Source organism: Cynara cardunculus (genome assembly GCF_001531365.2).
Source record: "Cynara cardunculus var. scolymus isolate 2C chromosome LG 2, CcrdV1, whole genome shotgun sequence".
Classification (NCBI taxonomy): domain Eukaryota; kingdom Viridiplantae; phylum Streptophyta; class Magnoliopsida; order Asterales; family Asteraceae; genus Cynara; species Cynara cardunculus.
In genome coordinates, this window is record NC_037529.1 from 59,407,290 (window position 1) to 59,429,402 (window position 22,113).

The 22,113-nt window shown below is 37.5% G+C and overlaps 1 protein-coding gene across 6 annotated transcripts; it reads left to right on the forward strand.

The window, feature by feature from the left end:
• Positions 1–614: 614 nt before the first annotated feature.
• LOC112506801 (exonuclease DPD1, chloroplastic/mitochondrial) lies at positions 615–8,331 on the forward strand. 6 transcript variants are annotated; one of them, XM_025111080.1, is made up of 5 exons: positions 615–822; positions 914–940; positions 2,722–3,350; positions 7,636–7,841; positions 7,926–8,255. In XM_025111080.1, the coding sequence occupies exons 3-5, from the start codon at positions 2,782–2,784 to the stop codon at positions 8,147–8,149; spliced, it is 999 nt and encodes a 332-aa protein (XP_024966848.1). In that variant the 5' UTR covers positions 615–822; positions 914–940; positions 2,722–2,781; the 3' UTR covers positions 8,150–8,255. The 6 variants fall into 6 exon arrangements, with proteins under 6 accessions (XP_024966848.1, XP_024966847.1, XP_024966851.1 ...); XM_025111079.1 differs by lacking the exon at positions 914–940 and adding an exon at positions 2,384–2,513; XM_025111078.1 differs by lacking the exons at positions 615–822; positions 914–940 and adding exons at positions 2,077–2,183; positions 2,384–2,513.
• Positions 8,332–22,113: the final 13,782 nt, after the last annotated feature.

The window sequence follows — 22,113 nt, forward strand, 5'->3', positions numbered from 1 at the left end:
TAAGTTCTTCACATGTTTTACTGAAGTGTTGATGGCTTACTGAATTCAGAGGCGTTTACCAGAGAGAATTAGGGAACACACAACAAAGATATATAAAAATATGCATATGAACAAGAAACCTCTGAATTTGGTGTTGCTGCAACTCTTAAATTGAATCCTTTAAGTTCATCCTGATCTTTTGATACACAGGGTTTCGAACTAAAAAAGGTTGCAAAATAATATGCATTTGAGGGAAGAAGAGAAGAAAAAGATGGGATTTCAGTATTTAAGAGAGAACACTCCATTTCTTGGGGGGGGGGGGAGATGGAGAGAAATTAGGGACGATCACGTTTTTGGATGGAGGTGGAGGAATGTGATTAAGGGGGCGTTTACTTTTGAGTTAATTAGCTTAATGATTATTTTGGCTTTTCGCACAGCCATATATGAATATTTACTTGCAGCTAAATGATAAATATATGGGCTTATTCACACAATATGGAAGAGGTTTGTTGTCCTTATTAAGCCAAAATATTGACAGTTATACCCCCTCAATCCCACGCCTCCTCCTATAATCCCACCCCCTCTTTCATTTCATAACCCTAGAAGAGAGAGAGAGAGAGAGAGAGAGAGAGAGAGAGAGCAACAAATGGAGAGTGAGATAGAGAAAGAAAGCTAGATCGATGCAGAAGAGGGAGAGTTTCCGACTTCAGGGGAGGTTTTCCCGTTTGACGGGACAGGGTCTCATCGTCTTCTCCGACGATTTCAGGTCTGGTTCAAGCCTCACTGTCTTCCCTGGAGATTTTATGTTTGGTTGGAGCCCATCGTCTTCTCTTGCGATTTCAGGTTTGTTTGAGCTTCATCGTCTTTTCCAGCGACATTGTCCTCTGCTTTGGCACCATGTCTGTTTGACCACTTCACTGTTTTGATCCAACAGATTTTGGGAAATCCTCATTTGGGTTCTGTAAGACAGGCCCCCATCGAGCATCTTTTTTGATCGAATCGGTTTCGAATTTTTGGTTTGATGAACAATAGATTTTTTGTTTAAGTTTGATTGAACTGCGGTAAAGTTCACACATGTTTGAGGGGTAGATCGGTCATTATTGTCATTTAGACGATTGATTTAGGGTAAAGAAGTAAACAACAACAAATTTTTATCTAGACAGATAAATTTATTCATATAGAACTTGATGAGAAATTTGGTATACATACCCTAAAAGAGGCGTGGATAAGAGAAATTATAGGAGCTTGACCTTAATGTGCATCAAAGCACTGTACATCAAGCAAGAATAGTTATACCTCATGAAAATTCAATAGAACCGTAATTCGTTTTATAAAGAAGTATAGATATAGATTAATAATTATTACAAAAAATAAGTAATATCTGGTAGTGTAGAATTTATGGAAATTGATCCAAATGACCATTTTTCACGTCTAAATTGGTCTCTTAACCATTTCTCTTCTAGATTTATTTAGATGTCAGTACTTTCTCAACATCCAGATCCACAACACTGTTAGCGAAAAGACAAGAAAAATTCAAATTTAACCAATTTACAGTTGTCGTAATTGCAGATCTGTGTTAAATTTGAAGGTTTTTTTGCCTTCTAACTAGATTCGTAATACTGCAGACCTGAATATTACGGAAATAGTGAAATTTAGATAAATCCGAAAGAAAAATAATTAATAGACAAATTTAAATGTGAAAAATGTTGATTTGAATAATCAATTTCTGTAAAATTTATCTCCGAATTGGTGAAGTAAATAAAAGGTGTGGTGAGTTAGCCCGAAAGAAGCGGATCTGGGCCAAAAGATCCGGAATTATGGGGGTTCCTTCCTCATTCTTTGATATTTTGAGCATTGATAGTCTTACACTCCATGCTTCTCTATTTCTTCACGGTTTCTTCTCCTCCATTCCTATTTCCTTCTCCCCAAATTCGTCTCACATCGTAATCTATACACCAAAGCAACCAATTTCTTCACCACACCTCTACTTATACCAATGGGAATTTAATTTCTTAATGGAACTTGAATAAATGTGGTTTTGCATTTTGGAATCTCCTTCGCGAGGCATGATTTTTGTTCTTTAGAAATTTTTGTATCCTTATCTAATTTCAGCTTCATGAAAATCGACAATTCGTTTCTGTTTGTGGGTCTGATTTTTAAAGTTATTCTGGTGTTCCATTGCCGATAGTTTTGTGCATCTTGAGGTTACTTACTGCGTCTTTTATGATTTGCTTATTAGATTAAATTGATTGGGGATTGTTCAATATGTATGGGTTGTTTCTGTTGAAATAAGCTATGGGTTATTGCTATTATCTGAAGTGTTAAATATCTTCATAACAAAAGCATGAATAAAGCCATAAAACTGAGATGTTGCTTACAGAAATCCTATCTTTCTGGGTTCTAGGTTACATTCCTGGATTTGAGAAATATGGGGTTGTTTCTTCACAAATTCATAAAGGGATATATGAAGAAACAGGTTTTAGGAAAGCATAACATGAAAGGGGTTTGGTGCTTCAAATATGATGGTTGGTGAGGTCTATCTGATTTTTCTTGATTGGCTTTCTTTAATTTGGTTTGATAGGCAGAGTTGTTGCTTGAATCTTTAGTACAAGTTGACATTTTAATCATGGGACTAGTTTTACCATAGTAATAGGGCATTCTAGAGTTCCAATTGTCTGTTAATATGTTCTGGTTATCCTCTGATCTGATGTAGTTTTGCCTTCTGTTCTTGCTTTGTTGCAGGTTAAACCAACTGATTATTTCTTTCTAGCGGTCCGAATCGTGTTGTAATTCCTAAACTCAATGAGAGCAGCAATGTGCTTTTCACACTTTCAACTTCCTAGATGCCAAATTCATACCTTTTCTTGTTCTTGGTGGGAAAAGGTCCATAATTTTAGCAGGAGAGGAGAAAAGAGTTGTAAGTTTCCGTTATTTGGCTCCACTATTTATGGCCTTCAAGGGGGGAATAATAGAAGATGGAGCCAGAAATCTCTATCTACAAACACAGAAGGAAAGAACATCCTAAGCAGAAAAACAAATAACATTGGCCAACAAATAGCAGATGTAGCAAGTTTGACACATAACACTTTGAATACAAGTAGAGTAGAAATCAGTGAAAGTAAAAGCATTCATATTGAAGAGAAGATTTCAGAGAACAATGATATATCAAAGCTTATAACCATTATTGTCTTTGATATCGAGACCACTGGATTTAGTCGAGAGAAGGACCGCATCATTGAGATTGCGTTGCAGGATCTTAGTGGGGGAGAAAATAGTACCTTTCAGACACTTGTAAATCCTGATAAATACGTCCTAAATTCGCATATACATGGAATTTCATCCTATATGGTCAATAAACCAGGTGTCCCAAGGTACCATTCATAATCTTTGGTTATTATGTTTTGTGTTTCTTAAATCATTCTAAAACTGTTGCTTTTATATGATATATGTCATCACATAAAAGTTGATAACGTTAGAAGATTGTGATGATGCACCAAAATGGGATGGTTTACTGTTGGAATGAACCATTATGTTGCACAACTTTTTGAAGCATGCTTCCTCTGTTTAAAGCAGTGGTTCTTGGGTGCCAAGATCATCGCTCTATAGCTTTATCACTGTCATTTTCTTTTTTGTTTGTTTTCCTGTTGTAATTGTTCAGGAAGACATAGTACCTAAGTGAGCTCTTATGTTCTTTATATTCATTTCCATTCTAGAGAATGACTAGGACCAGGAGGCAAGCATATTCAACCATTCTAAAAGAAAGCCTACAAGTGGTATAGTAGGAGGTTAGTGTAAACCAAACCACACAAACGGACCCAGTATATCCCACATAGTGGTAGGGCCGGGTTTTTTTCTTCTTCTGGGGGGTGGGGGTAGGATGTAGGCAAACCTTGCCTCTGCCCCAGTGGGTGTAGTGACTGTTTCAGTAACATCATAAGTAATAAAAAAACAAGCCAAAAACACCAAGTATCTCCCACTTGGAAGTAGGGTTTGGAATAAGATACCCCTACCGAAAAGAATAGAATGGTTGTTTTAATAATGACCCGGATTGCAAAAAGGGTTTGCCAAACATTGTGGTGGAGCATGGAGTGTTTCATAAAGCTTGTCAAAAACATTTGTTCTTGGTCTAGTTGCTCATGACTATACAGGTTACATATATTAGATATATAGACTTTTAGCTATCCAAGTCTATAACTTCTTTTTGAAACATATAAAAATTCATAACTATTTAAAACATCGGTCTGAACTCAATTTTACTGATTCTGAATATTTTTCCATTATTGAATTCAGAGTGGTTGGTAACCGTATAGTTCTGTGACGAAGGTAGCATGCCCCATGTAGCATAGGATCCTCAACAATGCATAGATTTTTGGGGGTCTTGCTTGTGGGAAGATACATGAGATTTTGGGTAGTGATGTGAAGAATCTTCCAGCTTTTATCAAGGGTTATTTAGCTAAATGACCTCCTCAGAAATGTTTTTTAAATCTTGACCTTTTTATAGGTTTTAGACATTCTTGTGTATGTAATTGACATTCTTCTGTCAAGCAGTGACATCCTCAAATCCTGTCAATAGGTCATTTAACCAAAGGACCCACCCTTAGGGGGTGTTTGGTTCATAGGATCCCGACGGAATTTGAGGGAATTGGAATGATTAATTTCGTTGACCACATACCGTTCAGGCGTTTGTTTTACCTTTGGAATGGAAATGAATTCCACACATTCCACCATTCATGGATTTGGTTATTCCATCACAACTGATAAGGAATTCAATTCCATTCCATCCTATTTTCTCAAAAGACAAAATTATCCCATCTTCCCTACTTATTTACCTAGACCCATATGACCTCCATCTGAAGAACTCCGTCACCAAATCGAAGAGCAAAGAGACATGAAAAATCTGATATAACACTGCCACTTACATTGCCATGATCACCGTTGTGAGCCACCACTGAGAACAAATCCCACAAACATATTACAACAATCAAATCCTAAATCATTTTCATATCTCAAGAACACCTCCACACCCAACCTGAATCTGTATTTGCATCTTGAATCTGAATCTGCTTCGAGCTTTACCCAAAAACACTTTGAAGTTCTTGAATCAAATTCTGAAATCAAAAGTGAATCAAAACCCAAAACTAGACCTCTTCTCTACATCTTTGAGTTTTTCTTGGTTTTGATTGAGATGCAATCAAGGTTGGACCGGATCTTTTACTTGGATATCTTTTATTTTGGTTCTATCTTCGGCTCTTGCCCCATACTGTTTCATCTGAAATCAAAACCCACAACAGATCCATAGCTTTGGAACGCACAACAATCCGTAGTATAGAAGGTTCTGTAGGGGTTCGTCGTTGCTTCAAGTTTTGTTCACCGTCGTGAACATCGATTTTTATGGGGGGTGTAAAGCCCCAATTCCTACTTTGGGTGCCGTTAATACTACTAAGTCTTCAATGTAAACTTGAAATTTAACTTTATTTATAACTTAGCTTATAATTACAACAAAGTTCAAAGGATAGCGGAAACGTAACTCAATAGCTTATAGTACAAATTTTGCTATTGATTAGAACAAACTCCTTCATGCTATCCTTCTTTACTCCTTCCCTGATATACATACATGAGATATGTAAGCTAAAAGCTTAGTGACTAGTTATGGTTTCATGAATAAACAATTTTCAGATGCCTAACATTTTGTGAATAGTAATTGACTGAAACTCTTGATTATGCACATAATAATCTTTTCATCATGCATAAACATTGTTTTGAGATCTCACTTGAAACATGCAAGTATGCCATACTTGTCTTGAGATTTGCTAACCCCCCGGGTCCATAAAGGCTGGCCCATAAGGTCCGTTTGCAAGACGTCCCTTCTTGTAATATCCCGTACATTGGATATTTATGGTCATACATAACATGTAAAAACTTTCATGCCTTGTGTAACACATACTTGTATCATAACATGTAAACACTTTCATGCCTTGGTGTAAAACACATACTTGTATCAAAACATGTCATCATGCATAACTTGTATAACATTTTCATGTAAAGCAAACATCCCAAAATATCTTGTAATGCATAAAATACTTTTATATAGCATGTATGTACCTCATAAATCTCACAAGTACTCACCTTGATTATGCCTAGTTTTTCCCTTAATTCCTATCTTCAAGCTTGATTAGGTATAAAGAGAGAGATTTCTTATTTTTGGTATGGAACTAATGGTAACACTTCAATCACGATATATAGGTAAATTCATTGCATTAGCTACTCGTTCTTCTTGCTCCCAAAATTGTACTCTTACGATTAACACCTCATTTTTGAGGATAAGAGAATCTTGACACCTCATGCTTAATATAAAATAATCTTGACATATCATGCTTAATATAAAGGAATCTTGACACATCATGCTTCTAGCTTTTATTTGCCATGCTTCTAGTTCTTGCTTGTCATCATGAATTTTGCCAACACATGCTTCTAACCTTGACAACTCATAACTAGCTTGCTTAGTCATATCATAGCTTGCCAACACATATTAGCCCTTTCGTCTCATCACTTCATGTTTGATTTCTCATGCTTTGCCTTGTAAGCTACTTGCCTTATAAGTATGATAGTTTAATAAACAACTAAAAGATCAACAATTCCATAAGCTTAGGTCTTTGTTGTTGACATAAAAACATCTCTCTCCATGTCTTTGGATACAACCCATAAGGGTTTGCCCATTCTTTGTACATAAACCCTTGTCAGGGTTTCACGTAGTTTCAGCAGTTCTCCCACTTCCAGGATGAATTCTCCCGTTGCTACTTCAAAAAAAGATTACCCTGATGATATAAGATAATAAGAAGTTTCTCTATTTCGCATGATGAGAGGAAGATAAAAGAATAACCCGAAAAAAAGATAGAATCGAACAACCGTACGGGCATCTTTTATGCATTGCATACGGCTTTACAATAAAATWGACCCTTACCTTCCATCAAAGAAAGAAAAAAATAGGATCGATTAGACCCCGATAGGTAAATGATCAACTTACCACCCTTCCTTTCAGAGGAATTAAAAAATACTACGATGGCTCTGTTGCTTTATATATTTACAGCTGTTGGAATATTTTAAGAGTACTTAATTAACTTATAAAAACTTGTATTTAAGGCTTAAACATTGAGATTTAGCAAATAAAGAAACTGGGGTGGCTGGAAAAGGAAAGGGTGGGGTGGGGAGGAACGGTGGTGGGGGCGTTTGGTTGATAGATAACTTTATTTAGAGATTATTTTATAATAGAAAATTGATATTTTAGTATAATCTAAGAAATAAATTATAAAAATTATCATGAAGAGGGATTTTGGTCATTTATCGTTTATTCATTCCAATTCTGAAGTTACATTCTACTAACCAAACAGGTAGATTCCTAATCATTTAACGGATTTCATTCTAGTTCATGCCTACCAAACACGCGGTCAAATCCCTATTCCAATTTATTCAAAGTCAAATTCCTCTAAGAGATTCCATTCCGTCAAAAAAACATTCTGGGAACCAAACGCCCCGTAGTTATCGAAATTCATAACCTATTTCTCTACTCTTCTTCATGGATGGCTACAAATAGTGTTTGATACTTTGAGTTGATATCTTGCTGTTAAAGAATCTTAAAGACAAGAACTTTGTGTGCAGGATGAAAGACTTGATACCCATCTTGGTTCAGTATATCAAAAGCCGTCAGAAACCCGGGGGTCAAATATTATTAATCGCGCACAATGCCAAGGCCTTTGATGTCCCCTTTCTGATCAGTGAATTCAGCCGCTGCTCCCTTGAAATCCCTTTAGATTGGTATTTCATGGACACAATGTCTCCTGCTCGTGAAGTAAAGAAACGCGAAGGTCTGTCTCCATCTGTTTTGTAGTCTCGATATATGCATAAAAAGGCGACAAACGCTTTTTAATTGGGTTTGATCATGTGGGCAGGATCAAAACTTGCTTCGAATTCACTTCAAGCCCTTAGGGAGCATTATGAGATCCAAGAGATGGGCAAAGCTCACAGAGCCATGGCAGATGTAAGCGTGCTGGCTTTGGTTTTACAGAGGATGACTCGAGACCTGAAACTGACGGTTCCCGGTCTGGTTCAAAATTATGCATTCACGGCCTCGGAAATAATCAACAACTCAAAGAAGAAGAAGAATTCAAAATGAAGAGAATGTTGGTGTTTTAGCTTTTATATCTTAGATTTTCAGAGGTATGTTGTAACTGTTGTTATTCTATGGATTTATCAATTACAGAAAGCTAGTGTTGAATGGCAATGGCAATGCCAATGAAGACCAGTGAAATGGAACTCAAAATGATGCAATACAAAGTAATGGCTTGGCTTTCAGAATTTGTAAACTTAAATATTTTGAAAACCTGAAAACCATCTATTTTATGACGTATTCATTATGAATAAATGTGAATAATAATAAATATTATTCATCATGAATATTTATCATGTTGATAAATACTACAAAACGTAATTGGCTCCCAGGATCTTGAAATATTTTAAGATCCTGTATATATGGACAAGTTCATAAGAGACCTTAAATGTTTTAAGATCTTGGGAGCCAACTGGTAGTGTACCTGCACAATGCAATGGGGTGTAAAATTTTAATAGAATGTAAGGATGGTTTACCAAACGCTTACCCAGTATTTCTTTATCAAGTTACATCACCTTGACAAGGATCGAGAACCATACATGGTAAGAGCGATGGCGAGGACCGAGAGTCCTACCTGTAAGTGAGGATGTCAACTCTTACTCGGTGAATTGTTACATACAATGTCGTTTTTTGAACTAAAAACATACCTGGTAGGGTAAGTGATATTGTTAAATCAACCGGTAAGCACTTACCAGATAAATGTTTAGATAAACGGCCCCTAAGAATATAGAATTAATATAACTATTTCTTTACATCATCTTAAGCATTTCAAATACTATGAACATTACAAGGCAATTTTGTAGCTTGCCATTCACAATTTTGTATAGAATTATGACCGTTCGTTCACCAATGAACACATGATTCTAAGTTCTCCATAGCTCGATAAATCTTCATTTTTCCCCTCTCTTCATAATAGTCAAATCGTTATATTGACAATTTGCTTTTTAATCACATTGACAATCATGCCTCCAAAGAGAGCACTTGGAAGATCAACCCAACATACAAATAAATAGTATGATCTCCTTACAAATTACAAGGGAAAGTCAAAACATCAACAAAGAGAAAATGCATGCAAAGTGGTATTTTCGGGTGCTAAACGATTACTTTGTAGATGACACATCTATCAAAATATTTTGAAACATTGTAAACCATGAGACTCACTCGTAGAATTCATTTTATCAAGCATGGTTGCAATTACTTGAATCTAAAAATCATGAATGATATATTGTACAATTTGGGACAACTTCAAGAAATGTTGCTCGATTATCCAGGTATTATTGATATAAGATAGTTTAACCATTATTACTAAGGATATTAACATATGTTTGCTGTATTTTTCATGTGTTTTGAATTACCTGGATAGTGTATGGTTGATATCATATAAGGAAATGTTTGTATCTGCTTGAGTTGATCAAGTTTTGAACTTTATAGAGTTGAAAGCCTACATTCCAAATTAAAAATATTTTTGGAGACTTTACAAGCAGACTTACAAAGTCTATCTCATATTCATCACGTAATTAGTCACAAGACACATCAATCAAAGCAAGTTTTGAATATAGTAAAACTATTAGGAAACATCTATTTGGAAAACCACACTTTCAAAATTTGTGGGGCTTTGTTTCATTTTATGCACTTGATATGATTTTCAGTGAATATGATCGTCTTTCGATACTAGCGTATTTTTTGAAAATTGTGGTTGTAAACTACATACAAGTCATGGTTTGACATGTGCGCACAGTGGCAGATCTAGAAACTATTATGGTTGGGGGCACACTTAGGAGGGTCGAAAAAATTTCGAAACCGAACAATTCGTTCGAATCAAAAAAGGTTTTTCAGCTTAAATTGTTCGGTTAACCGAATAAAGATAACTGATGCGGTTGAAGTAAGGTAGGCATTGACCCTACAATTTATATTTGTTGAGTGAATATGACTTGTATATTTACCTCTTCATGTGTGGTACTGAGTATCCTGCTTATTGAAATGCAATGATGTGGTGGAGAGTGACTTCTAARGCTTATGTTTTAATCTTTTAGTACTCTTCTTAAGATGAGCACCCAAGGAGACCTACCAACTAGGAATTATTCCTTCTGCCTGATCATATAATTCACAAATAACACTTGGATCTTTAATTTTCTTGTATACTGCTTTTCAACACAAAATTGCAAAATTAACCTAACATTTCCATTTGTCTAACATTTCCATTTTCCTACAAAATTAACCTAACATTTCCATTTGTCTAACATTTCCATTTTCCTACAAAATTGCAAAATTAACCTAACATTTCCATTTGTCTATAAAATTGCAAAATTAACCTAACATAAAGCATTTACCAAATCATCAATTGTGAAGCAAACAACAAAATCAAATTCATTCAAAATTATATATTGGAATTTGGAAATAATTTTTTTTACCCAAATCAGGGAAGAAGCAGTAGCCTGTATGTAGCCGCACGCTGCACTGCACGTAGGGAAGAAGCAGCCAACGCCCAAACCACCAGGGCCGACGGCCGAAGAAGAAGAAGCAGGCAGCCGCAAGCAGGGAAGAAGCAGACACAAGGAAGAAGGTGCGTGCGTCGGCTCGTAGCAGTGGCTAGTGGGTGAGGTCGTGAGGGTGGGGGTGAAGTCGTTCTCAATCGACCGTGAACTGTGTGAAGGAAGGAAATGGAAATATGGAATGTGGCCTTCATAATTTTCTTGTTGGGGGCCCAACCAAATTAAATTAAAAACTATACACAAAAAAAATTGGGCTTTCTAAACATCATTTTGTTGGGGGCCAGGACCCCAACATATGCATCCACCACTGTGTGTGCATGAACAAGCACTGTATACATGTCAATGCGTATCCATTCAACTTGATGCGATAGACGTATTTTGAGAAAAAAAAACTTGATTTCTCACCATGCATGTGTGTCTGCACAAGATGATGATATTTAATGTGACGATGAAGTTCAAATATTTAGAGAAAATTTCAACAAACAGTCAGCTCCTCGTCGCAAAATCTTAGTGAGAAAGTTGAAGGATGTAGTCATGCCATCAAAAAGGTTTTTCCATGAACCCTTGGTTTATAGAACCACTCGTGGACGTCATTCTCTAAAGAATCAAGCTATGAAGAAAGCAATTACTGAAGAAACTCGTAGACGTAGTTGTTCTAACGTGCCAACATTTATTAACTTTGAAGCTTTGGCCATCAAGAATAAGCGAGACATAGTTTGACTTCCAACAACAATCCAACACCCTACATCCATATCTTGATCAAATCCCGAGTTTATTTCATCCATAGATCACAAAGATTCAAGATGTATTGGGCGATGAAAATTATGGATTCCGAGTGATATCTGCTTGTCTGGGTGGCCATGAAGACGAATGAGACATTATCCGCAAAGAGATAATGCTTGAACTAACTGAGAATCAAGACTATTACTATAATGTAATCGGCAACGAGTGCGTAATAATTTAGTGTATTCGTTGTTTTGTGTAGGAGGGGGTATATAAAAAAAAATAGGGGAAAAAGTTTAGGAGAAGGTGGTGATAGAATAATCTTTATTATACAAACCAACACATTGTAAAAATTACCAAAAAAAATACATGTAAACTAGTTGTTGGCTAATAAGTTTGCTACCTGGTTCCTGATAAACTAGTTGATGAACTAAATATCTTTGACAAAAACTAGCTTATCAAAATATAAATAATCAAAATAGACATTTAAATATTAATATATTAAATATTTCATAATATAATTAAAACAATTCACTCATAATAAAATATGTTAATTAACAAAACCAGATGTTAAAGAAAAATTAATAGAATATGTTAACATACTTCAATTTGAGTTATTATTATTTTGTATATAATGTTAAAAAAAAATTAGATTTGTATAACCAAATACAAATTTTAAAAAAAATATCTATATTCAATGATGATTTCAAATAACAATTATACTATTAATGAAAACGAAATTGGTCAACCAAATACAAATTTTTCTGGTGTATATATATAGGTGGAGGTTCAACGAGAACACCTCTATTTTATGAGAACGCGAGAACACCCTTATCACATGTGATAATACGCGTGAGGGGACCCTGTGATGTACGGACGACGTGTTCTACTACTTAGGTCGCACCAAAGGTTGTTTGCGTTTATGATTTAGCATCACATGTGATGATTTTGATGAATTATAATATCATCTCAACAACAACCTTATCACATGTGATAATACTTGTGAGGGGGCTTAGTGGTGTAAGGGCGACTTGGCCCGCAACCAAGATCGCATTGAAAATCGTCCGTGTTTTTGATTTAGTATCACATGTGTATCATATGTGATGGAATAATAGTATCACATGTGATTGTCTATAATCACAGATGTTCTTCTCATAAAATGAAGGTGTTCTTGTTTATATATATAGACTTGGGATCATGTGAGACCAATGATTTTTTGTGAGACCCGTAAGACCAATTCTCAACCCTTGGATTAGATTTACAATCGTCAGATCCGAACATTCATAAACGCCACGAGACTTCTCAATAATTACAAAATTGTCACCTTGCAACTTTAGACCATTAGATCATTAGTTTATAAAGTTGATCAATGAACATAAATTGGTCTTACGAGTCTCACAAAAAACCCTTGGTCTCACGTGAACCCAACCCTATATATATATATATATATATATATATATCAAAGTTTTATTATTTATGAAACAAAAGAAACATAATTTTAACTTTTATAGGATTTACAAAAAACATTTTTAAAACTGTTATTTTTTTTGACGACTAAATATATTGAATAATAATATAAAAATATTTGATAGATTTAATAATAACTCTAAATAATCTCTAGTTAATACTAATAAATAATTACAGTTAAAATCCATTAAAAATGTGAAATTAGAGCATCCACAATGGAGGTTATTGTTGGGGTTTTACAAGAACTTCTACTCTAGGACATAGTTTCTTGTCTAGTCACGGGTTCTTATTAGAACTCAGGTGCTTAAAACATCCACAATGAAAGTTCTTGTTGAGGTTTTCGTTAATTTTTTTAATAAAAATATTCATTGTGAGACAAAAGTTCCGATACAGTCACATGTTCTAATAAGAGTATCCACAATGGAGTTGCATGTTGAGGTTCCTTTTGTGAGTTTATACAAGAACCTCCACTGTGAGAGAAGTTTTTGTGCAGTCACAAGTGTTGGGTCACCTATTGATTTGGTGATGACCCACTGATCTGTTCATCTACCTTAGCAACATTTAGTAGTTATTGGTTCTTTGTATATTGGTGTCTTGGTACATMCTTAAGCCATTGGCAAAATCGAAGACTAGCCGATGTGAAGACAAAAGGTCACCGATGCAGTGTTGTGGATCAACTGTCTAATATACACACCAAGACTCCAAAGTAGCTGAAATGAAGATTGAAAATATTTTGAAGCTACAAGCCGATTGAAGGAAGATATTCATGGACCGAAGATTGAAAATCTTCATGGACTCAAGATTGAAGATCATGGACCGAAGATTGAAAAATCTTCATGGACCCAAGATTGAAGATCTTCATGAACCGAAGATTGAAAATCTTCATAGACCGAAGATTTGTGAGTAGCTGCTTGAAGCTACATATCCATCCAAAGAAGATCTTCCTACAGACTGACCATATCTCTACAAAAGTTTGTCTCTGCATGAACCGTGTTGTATGCACGCAGTGTACGATAAAAATGAGATATCAACAATGGTCAAGTCAACCACTGCCTTCTTATCCTCAGGTGACAAGTGTCCCCATGCATTAAATGCTGAAGGTAGTATAAAAGCCAGCGTGCTTCTCCCATGCACATCACTGGCTTTTTGAAAGATTACTTAGTGCATTCTCAAATCAATTGGCTATTCTCTTCTTCTCCCTTGCTCTCCTGTGTGCGAAGAAATTCTTAGTGTTCGAAGAAATTCTTAGTGTTCTTCATTTTCTTTCAAGAACTCTTTGTGTTGTTCTTGTAAGTTCTTCTCCTTGTAAGATTGTTTAGGTTAGGTTTTCCTTTCCTATCTTCCGCAACAATCTTTTGTATCTCCGTGTGTGTTAATTCTTAATATACATCAATAAGAATTAAAAAAGTTGAAAAAAGTCAGTGTAATTGTATTCATCCCCCCTTCTACAATTACTTTATATTTATTGCCATCCCCTTCGGAACTAACAAGTGGTATCAGAGCAGTTAGCTTAATCTTATAGCTAGATCTGCAATGGCCTCTTCTTCTTCTTCTTCCAACTATGCTCCTTCTTTTTACCAAGACCATGGCACTATTGGCAAGCCTCCCAAGTTTAACAAGAACAACTTTCCTATGTGGAAAAGTCATATGACACTCTACCTTGAGGGTGTTGATAGTCAATATCTCTCTATCCTCAAGGATGGACGCATTGTTCCTAAAGTATAGCTTCGTCATGGAAAGAACAAAGACGAAGGTAACTCTTCAAATGATTCTGATGATGATGAAGAGAAATCTGATTCTACTATAAGGTTCATCATCAAAGATCCTTCTCAGTACAATGAAGATGATAAAAGAAAAATTTCCTTGGATACCAAGGAAAGGGCTATCATTGCCCTCTCTCTTCCTGATGATGTCTTCCACTCCTTGGTAAACCTCTCTACTACTAAGGACATGTGGAACACTCTATGTGTTCTGTATGAAGAAACCATCGAATAAAGAAAAGCAAGAAGATTGGCCTCGTTAGGCAATATGAGCTCTTTGTGCATGGGAAAGGTGAATCTCTCACTGAGTACTACAACAGGTTTAACAGCCTCCTCAATGATCTGAAGTTTCATGGTAGAGTCTATGAAAATGAAGTCCTGTGCAAGTTCATGGACTGTTTACCAGACTTCTAGGAAAACATATGTACTTGTATCAAGACAAGTAAAGATCTTGAAAATATGCCTCTTACTGCTCTTTATGGATTCTTGGTCCAAGACCCTCTTCATCCTCTTTCCCTCCTTCCAAAGCTTTTTCCGCTCTCAAAAAATCCAAAAAGCATGTCAACATAGTTAAGCACACACCTTGAATTTCTATTAAACCTGTGTTTATTTATCGAAAATGTTATAATTGTGGTGACACTTTTCATATGGCCAAGAACTGTCCCAAGGAAAGAATCTCTAGGCCAGTAAGAGAAGAGAAAGAAGAAAATTATCCTAACCCTAATGGACCCATTGTAAAACGGGTACCTAAAAACTGATTTATCTGTGTTTGCAGGGCTTAGGACATCGACATATATGGTACTTGGACAGTGGATGTTCAAGACACATGACTGGAAACAAGTCCCTGTTGATCAACTATGTGTCTGAACCTGGTCCTTCTGTAACCTTTGGAGATAATGCCAGAGGTACTACTAAAGGATATGGTATTCTCTCTAACGGCTCAGTTACCTTCAACCGAGTAGCCTATGTGGATGGACTGAAGCACAATATGCTAAGCATCAGTCAACTATGTGATCTCAACTTCATTGTAAAATTTGAAGAAAACTAGTGTACTATTCTTGACTCTTCTGGAAAGAAGGTACTAAATGGTATACGAAAGGATAATGTCTATGTGATCAACATGGACTCTTCTAGCTCTTCCGACGCCAACATCTGTTTCTACTCCGAGGCTACTGCTGATCAAAATTGGCTATGGCATAAAAGGTTGTCCCATCTCAACTTCAAAACCATCAACAATCTTTCTAGTAAAGATTTGGTTATTGGACTTCCGAAGATGTCATATGCCAAAGTGAAGCTGTATGCTGCTTATGAAAAGGCAAGCAAACCAAAGCAAGTTTCAACTCCAAGATGTGCTCTTCTATTTATGCTCCTTTACACATGCTCCACATGGATCTCTGTGGTCCTATGAGTGTTCAAAGTTTGGGTGKAAAACGTTATACTCTTGTTATTGTGGATGAGTACTCAAGATATACTTGGGTCTTTTTTCTTCAACACAAGAGTGATGCAGCTAAAGAAATTATCAACTTTGTGAAGCGGACTGAAGTCTTGAATGGTCAACTTGTCAGATCAATTCGAAGTGACAATGACACTGAATTCAAAAACAGTGTTCTTGAAAGCTTCTTTGATGACATGGGTATTTCTCAAAATTTCTCAGCAATTCGGACTCCACAACATAATGGACTTGTTGAAAGGAGAAATCGTACACTATGTGAAGTTGCACGTTCAATGCTAAGTGAAGCAAGTCTTCCGACCTATTTTTGGGCTGAAGCTGTCAATACAGCTTGCTTTACTCAAAATAGGTCTATAATTGTGAAAAGATACAATAAGACTGCTTATGAAGTATTTCACGATAGAAAACCAAACATCAGCTTTCTTCATGTGTTTGGTAGTGCATGCTATATTATAAATGACAGAGATCAGTTAGAAAAATTTGATCCTAAATCTGATGAAGGAATCTTTGTTGGTTACTCTCTCTTCTCTAAAGCCTTTTGGGTATACAACATGTGCCGTCAGTGCATTGATGAATCTATCAATGTCAGATTTAATAAATCTGGATTGGTGCCTACAACTTCATCATTTCAAAGTGATGATCTTGAGCTTAACAAGTGGCTAGAATCTCACTCCTCTGAGAATTCAACTCCAGTATGTGAACCTCCACATCTAATGGAGATGTTGTTCCACCTGTTGAGGAAGATGAGAATGAAAATCTTTCATTCAACATGAATATACCATCGGTCTGTCTTGAACAAGAACCAGCCGATCCAACACCTATTTCTTGTGTGGAACCCTCAACTGGTGTCGTGTTCCTATTTCTTCCACTAGGGACATCGGTGACCCAACCTTAGTAGTTGTTTATTCCAATCCTCTAACGAATGCTGATGGTGGCTCTACCTCTCTTCCTCTTCCTCCTGCCACTAAGTGGACCAGAGATCACCCAATAGAGCAAATTATTGGTGATCAGCAAGCAGGTGTCCAAAACGTCGTGGTGTTGGAAATATCTATTTGTATGTCAATTTTCTATCTCTCATCGAGCCTAAAAGAATTAAAGCAGCCCTTGATCATCCTAGCTGGATCAGTGCCATGCAAGAAGAACTGCTAAAGTTCGAGCATAACAAAGTTTGGAGACTGGTCCCCCGACCAACCAACAAATCAATTATTGGCACAAAGTGGATCTTCAGAAACAACATTAGATGAGAACGGAACAGTGACTCGAAACAAGGCCCGACTCGTTGCCCTATGCCGAATTCAAGAACTCAAAGTTTTCCAGATGGATGTAAAAAGTGCATTCCTGAATGGGAAACTTACTGAAGAAGTCTATGTGAAGCAACCTCCGGGCTTTGAGGATCCTAAACATCCAGGGTATGTCTATAAATTAAACAAAGCTTTGTATGGTCTCAAACAGGCTCCTCGTGTATGGTATGACACTCTTTCTACTTTTTTCTGAAAAATGGGTTCTTCCGTGGTAAAATTGACAATACCCTCTTTCTTAAAAAAACATAAAGATAATGTTATTCTTGTACAAATTTATGTGGATGATATCATATTCGGTGCCACAAAAGAATCTATGTGTAGAAAGTTTTCAAAACTCATGCAAAGTAAATATGAAATGAGTATGATGGGTGAACTCAAATTTTTCTTGGGTTTGCAAGTCAAGCAATCCGATAAAGGAATCTTTATAAATCAAAGCAAATATGTTAAAGATCTTTTAAAGAAATTTGATTTTAATGAGTGTTCTTCCATGAAAATCCCTATGGCACCCCCCTTGAAACTAAATGCAGCCCCCGATGGCAAATCGGTAAATGTGACCAGTTATAGGGGAATGATCGGCTCCTTACTTTATCTTATTGCTAGCCGACCAGATATTATGTTCTTCACGTGTCTTTGTGCAAGACACCAAGCGAATCCGAAGGAATCTCACTTGACAGCCGTTAAATGCATTTTCAGGTACCTGAAGGGTACTCACAATCTAGGTCTTCGGTATCCCAAAGACTCAGGTTTTGATCTAACAGGTTTTTCAGGTTCTGATTATGCAGGTTGCAAAGTTGACAGAAAGAGTACAACTGGTAGTTGTCAGGTGTTGGGTGGAAGGTTAGCCAGTTGGACTAGCAAGAAGCAATAGTCTGTGTCCACCTCAACAGCTGAAGCTGAGTATGTTGCTGCAGGTAGCTGTTGTGCATAAGTATTATGGATGAAAAATCAGTTAGCTGATTACGATCAGTTGTTCACAGAAATTCTTATTTTCTGTGACAATTCAAGTGCCATCGCTATTGCCAACAATCCAGTTCTTCACTCTCRTACAAAGCATATTGATATTCGGTATCACTTTATCAGAGATCATGTGATGAAAGGTGATGTTGAACTTCATTTTATCCCCACAGACTATTAACTTGCTGACTTGTTTACCGAGCCTCTTGATGAAGCTCGGTTTAATTTTTTGATCAGTGAGTTGAGAATGTTAAATGTTGACAAATAATTTTTGTTGAGTCTTCACTAATTCATTTGGGTTGTGTGTTTTCTCTGAAAATGTTGTTGTGTCATTTGCTTCAAAATAGTCTGGTATCTGTGTGAGTATATCTTCTCTCTATCTAAAATATTGATTTTTTAAAAATGTTGGGTTTTACACTCATAATATTTTTTTCTTGAAAGTCAATTTATATTTTCTCTCTAAAAAGGTATCTCTGTGAATTCCTTTATCATTTAAGAAAAATTAATATATTTTTTTAAATTTATTTTATGTTTTAATTTTTTTTAAAGAAACCGGCCATCTCGTCGGCCTCCCTTAAACGGTCTCAATGGGCCGGTCTGTGCAGTGGGCCGCCCCCTCAACCCGCCCCTCTCCCTTGCTCTAGCCGATCCTTTGGCCTCCTTACCATCTCGAATCGGCTTCTCCCACAAGCCGATATCCCTTGGTTTTTCTTCTCCCACATTCGGTTTGCTAAGGGATCGGACTCTTCCTTTGGGCCAACTCCAAATCGATCACCCTCATCGGCCTCCCCTTCGGCTTCCCCCTTTCCTACAATTCAGTCTTCACTCTAACCCACAAACCAAATGTACAAGCCGATCTTCCCATTCGGCTCCCTTCTCCCTCCTAGTCGGCTTCAATTGGCTTCCTCTCCAATCGGTTTAAACCCAACCCTCTCTAATCAGCTTCAATCGGTTTCCTTTCCACAAGCTGAAACCCCCTCCAAACCGACTTCATTCCCTCTCTCTAGCCGATCTATAACCCTATTTTCTCCGAAACCCTCCTCTTCCCTTTCGGTTTCCCCTTCACACCGATCCATTTGGTTTACATCCTCTACAAACCGATCCCTTCACAAGCCGATTCCCTCTCACCGATTCCCTGCCTAAGCCGAACCCCTAAGCCAATCCCGATCCCTTCTCTAGCCGCCGAACCTCCCTTCCAAGAGCATCTCCTTCGGCTTCCCCCTCTCACAAAACAATCTCAAAGACATAAGGCGAACACCCTCTCCCCTTTCTCCCATCTCGATTTGGCTTCCTCTCTTACACCGAATCACTCGCCGCCCCCTCGCTATCGGCATGCGCCAAATCTCACGGCATTGACTACCTGATTGGCCTGCGCCCGTGCCTCGTCACCACCCGATCCTCCTCATCAGCTTCTGCCAGCGCTGCCTTCTGCGATTCAGCCTGTCCTAGCAGCACCCATTCCTCTCCTCTCCTTTCTTCGGTTTTTCTCCCCAAATCTCCAACATTTTTTTAAACCACTTTTCCCTCTCTCCTCTCTTCACTCATCCAAGAACCTAAACCCACACCCTTATCTTTACACCTATTTTTTTTCCTTTGTCAACTCTTACCTTTTTACTTTCCCTAGGTTACACCTTTTCACCCACCATATATTTACCTCATCCCTTCTTCCTTTTAAAACATCTTCAACCTCTCCTATTCTCCAAAGTTTTATGTGTGTTTTCAAGTTCATTAACCATGGCTTCTAAAGTTGGAACTCCCTCCAAAGCTCCCAAGGTTAAGAAATCTGTTTCCCTCACTACTATCAGTGTTACATTTTCTCCATGCAATTTTGTGGCATTGTTGGATCACGATGAAAGGTATCCGGATTTCTATATCATCATCGAATTTCTACGTAAGTGCCCTCTTTTCAAAGTTTTTGCCTCTTCTCCAAAGATGAGTAAATCTCTACTACGTGCTATTGGGCTACATGTGTATATGATGATTCTACCAAAGCTGTGTATGCAACTGTATTATCTGCTAATGATTTAAGTAGAGTGTTGGATCTTCCTGCTTACTCCTCTTATGATGAAATAGTGTCTCTTGATAACCTTCATATTATTGCTTCCACTATGGGCTATGTGCAACACCCTGCTTTGATAAAACAAAGAACTCTTTATAGAAAAAATATGGGTGGTGTTTGGAACTTTTTCTTCTCACATCTTATTCAATGTTTAAGTTCCAAAACTGGAGGAATGGATCAGTCACCCACTAACGTCACCCAGCTAGCTTATGCACTTATCTTCCAAAGAAAAATTGACTTTGTTGGTTATTTTTTTGGTGAGTTGGTAAAGAAGATGGGTAGTGCCAAATGCTCTACTGTGTCTTTCATCATATTTTTATCCATGCTGATTGCTGACAAATTTGGGTCACGTATGCCGGCCAATACTGATAATTTCTATGACATCAAAATGTCTCAAGTTGGCATTCAGACTTTGAAGAAGGCCTCATTATCTACTGATCTTCCTCTTCCATCAGGTATGATTTCTTTTGCCACCTCTTCTCACCCTGTCTGGGGAGAGTGCTCTGTGACCACAGTAGCTGGGGATCATCGTCCTGTTGCTCCGGTCACCCATCACTCCTCCTTGCCAGTGGTCCCTCCCCCTTCTACTTCTTCAGCTACTGCCTCAAAAGAGGCCGCCTCTATTTGAAAACGACTGGCAGATAGCTTTGTTCCCCCATCCTCTGCATCTGCTTCTGAGGCTATGACTTCGAAAGCGCCTTCGGAGTCTCACCCCACCTCTCATCCCTCTCAGTCAAAGCGGAGTCACTCTAGATTATCCACTCTTGGCTTTTTCTCTAAGAAGACCAAGAAGCCAAAAAGGGCTAAAAACACATCTCCCACCAAGGACTCTCAACAGTCCAAGGTTGTTGAAGTTGGTCCTACTAAGCCCAGGACATCTGTTATACACCCCCTAGCTCCTCAATGCTCTCTCAACAGGACACTGTTGTACATACTGGGATCCCACATCACTCCACCTTGGCATCTCTACGTGACCTTGGTGATGACTCAGATACCTCCCCTTTCCGAGGTCTTTCCTCTGCTCCACATATTCATGGCCTATCACCTGAAATCGATGATCTTGCTGATATTGCACGGATGGATGATGTTGGGTCACCTATTGATTTGGTGATGACCCACTGATCTGTTCCTCTACCTTGGCAACACTTAGTAGTTATTGGTTCTTTGTAAATTGGTGTCTTGGTACATACTTAAAGCCATTGGCAAAATCGAAGACTATCCGATGTGAAGACAGAAGGTCACCAATGCGGTGTTGTGGATCAACTGTCTAATATACACACCAAGACTCCGAAGTAGCTGAAATGCATATTGAAAATATTTTGAAGCTACAAGCTGATTGAAGGAAGATCTTCATAGACCGAAGATTGAAAATCTTCATGGACTCAAGATTGAAGATCATGRACCGAAGATTGAAAATCTTCRTGRACTCAAGATTGAAGATCATGGACCGAAGATTGAATATCTTCATGGACTCAAGATTGAAGATGATGGACCGAAGATTAAAATCTCCATGGACCGAAGACTTGTGTGTAGCTGCTTGAAGCTACATATCCATCCAAAGGAGATCTTCCTACGGATTGACCATATCTCTGCAAAGTTTCTCTGCATGAACTGTGTAAGTTTGTCTCTGCATGAACTGTGTTGTATGCATGCTGTGTACGTTGAAAATGAGATATCAACATTGGTCAAGTCAACCCCTGCCTTCTTATCCTCAAGTGACAAGTGTCCCCATGCATTAAATGCTGAAGGTAGTATAAAAAGGCA

Excerpts from the sequence above, each read along its gene's own strand:
- LOC112506801 (XM_025111080.1), top strand. The coding sequence starts at position 2,782 with ATGAGAGCAGCAATGTGCTTTTCACACTTTCAACTTCCTAGATGCCAA. Across the intron at positions 3,351-7,635 it reads AATAAACCAGGTGTCCCAAG|GATGAAAGACTTGATACCCA; the intron begins GTACCATTCATA and ends CTTTGTGTGCAG. Across the intron at positions 7,842-7,925 it reads TGAAGTAAAGAAACGCGAAG|GATCAAAACTTGCTTCGAAT; the intron begins GTCTGTCTCCAT and ends TCATGTGGGCAG.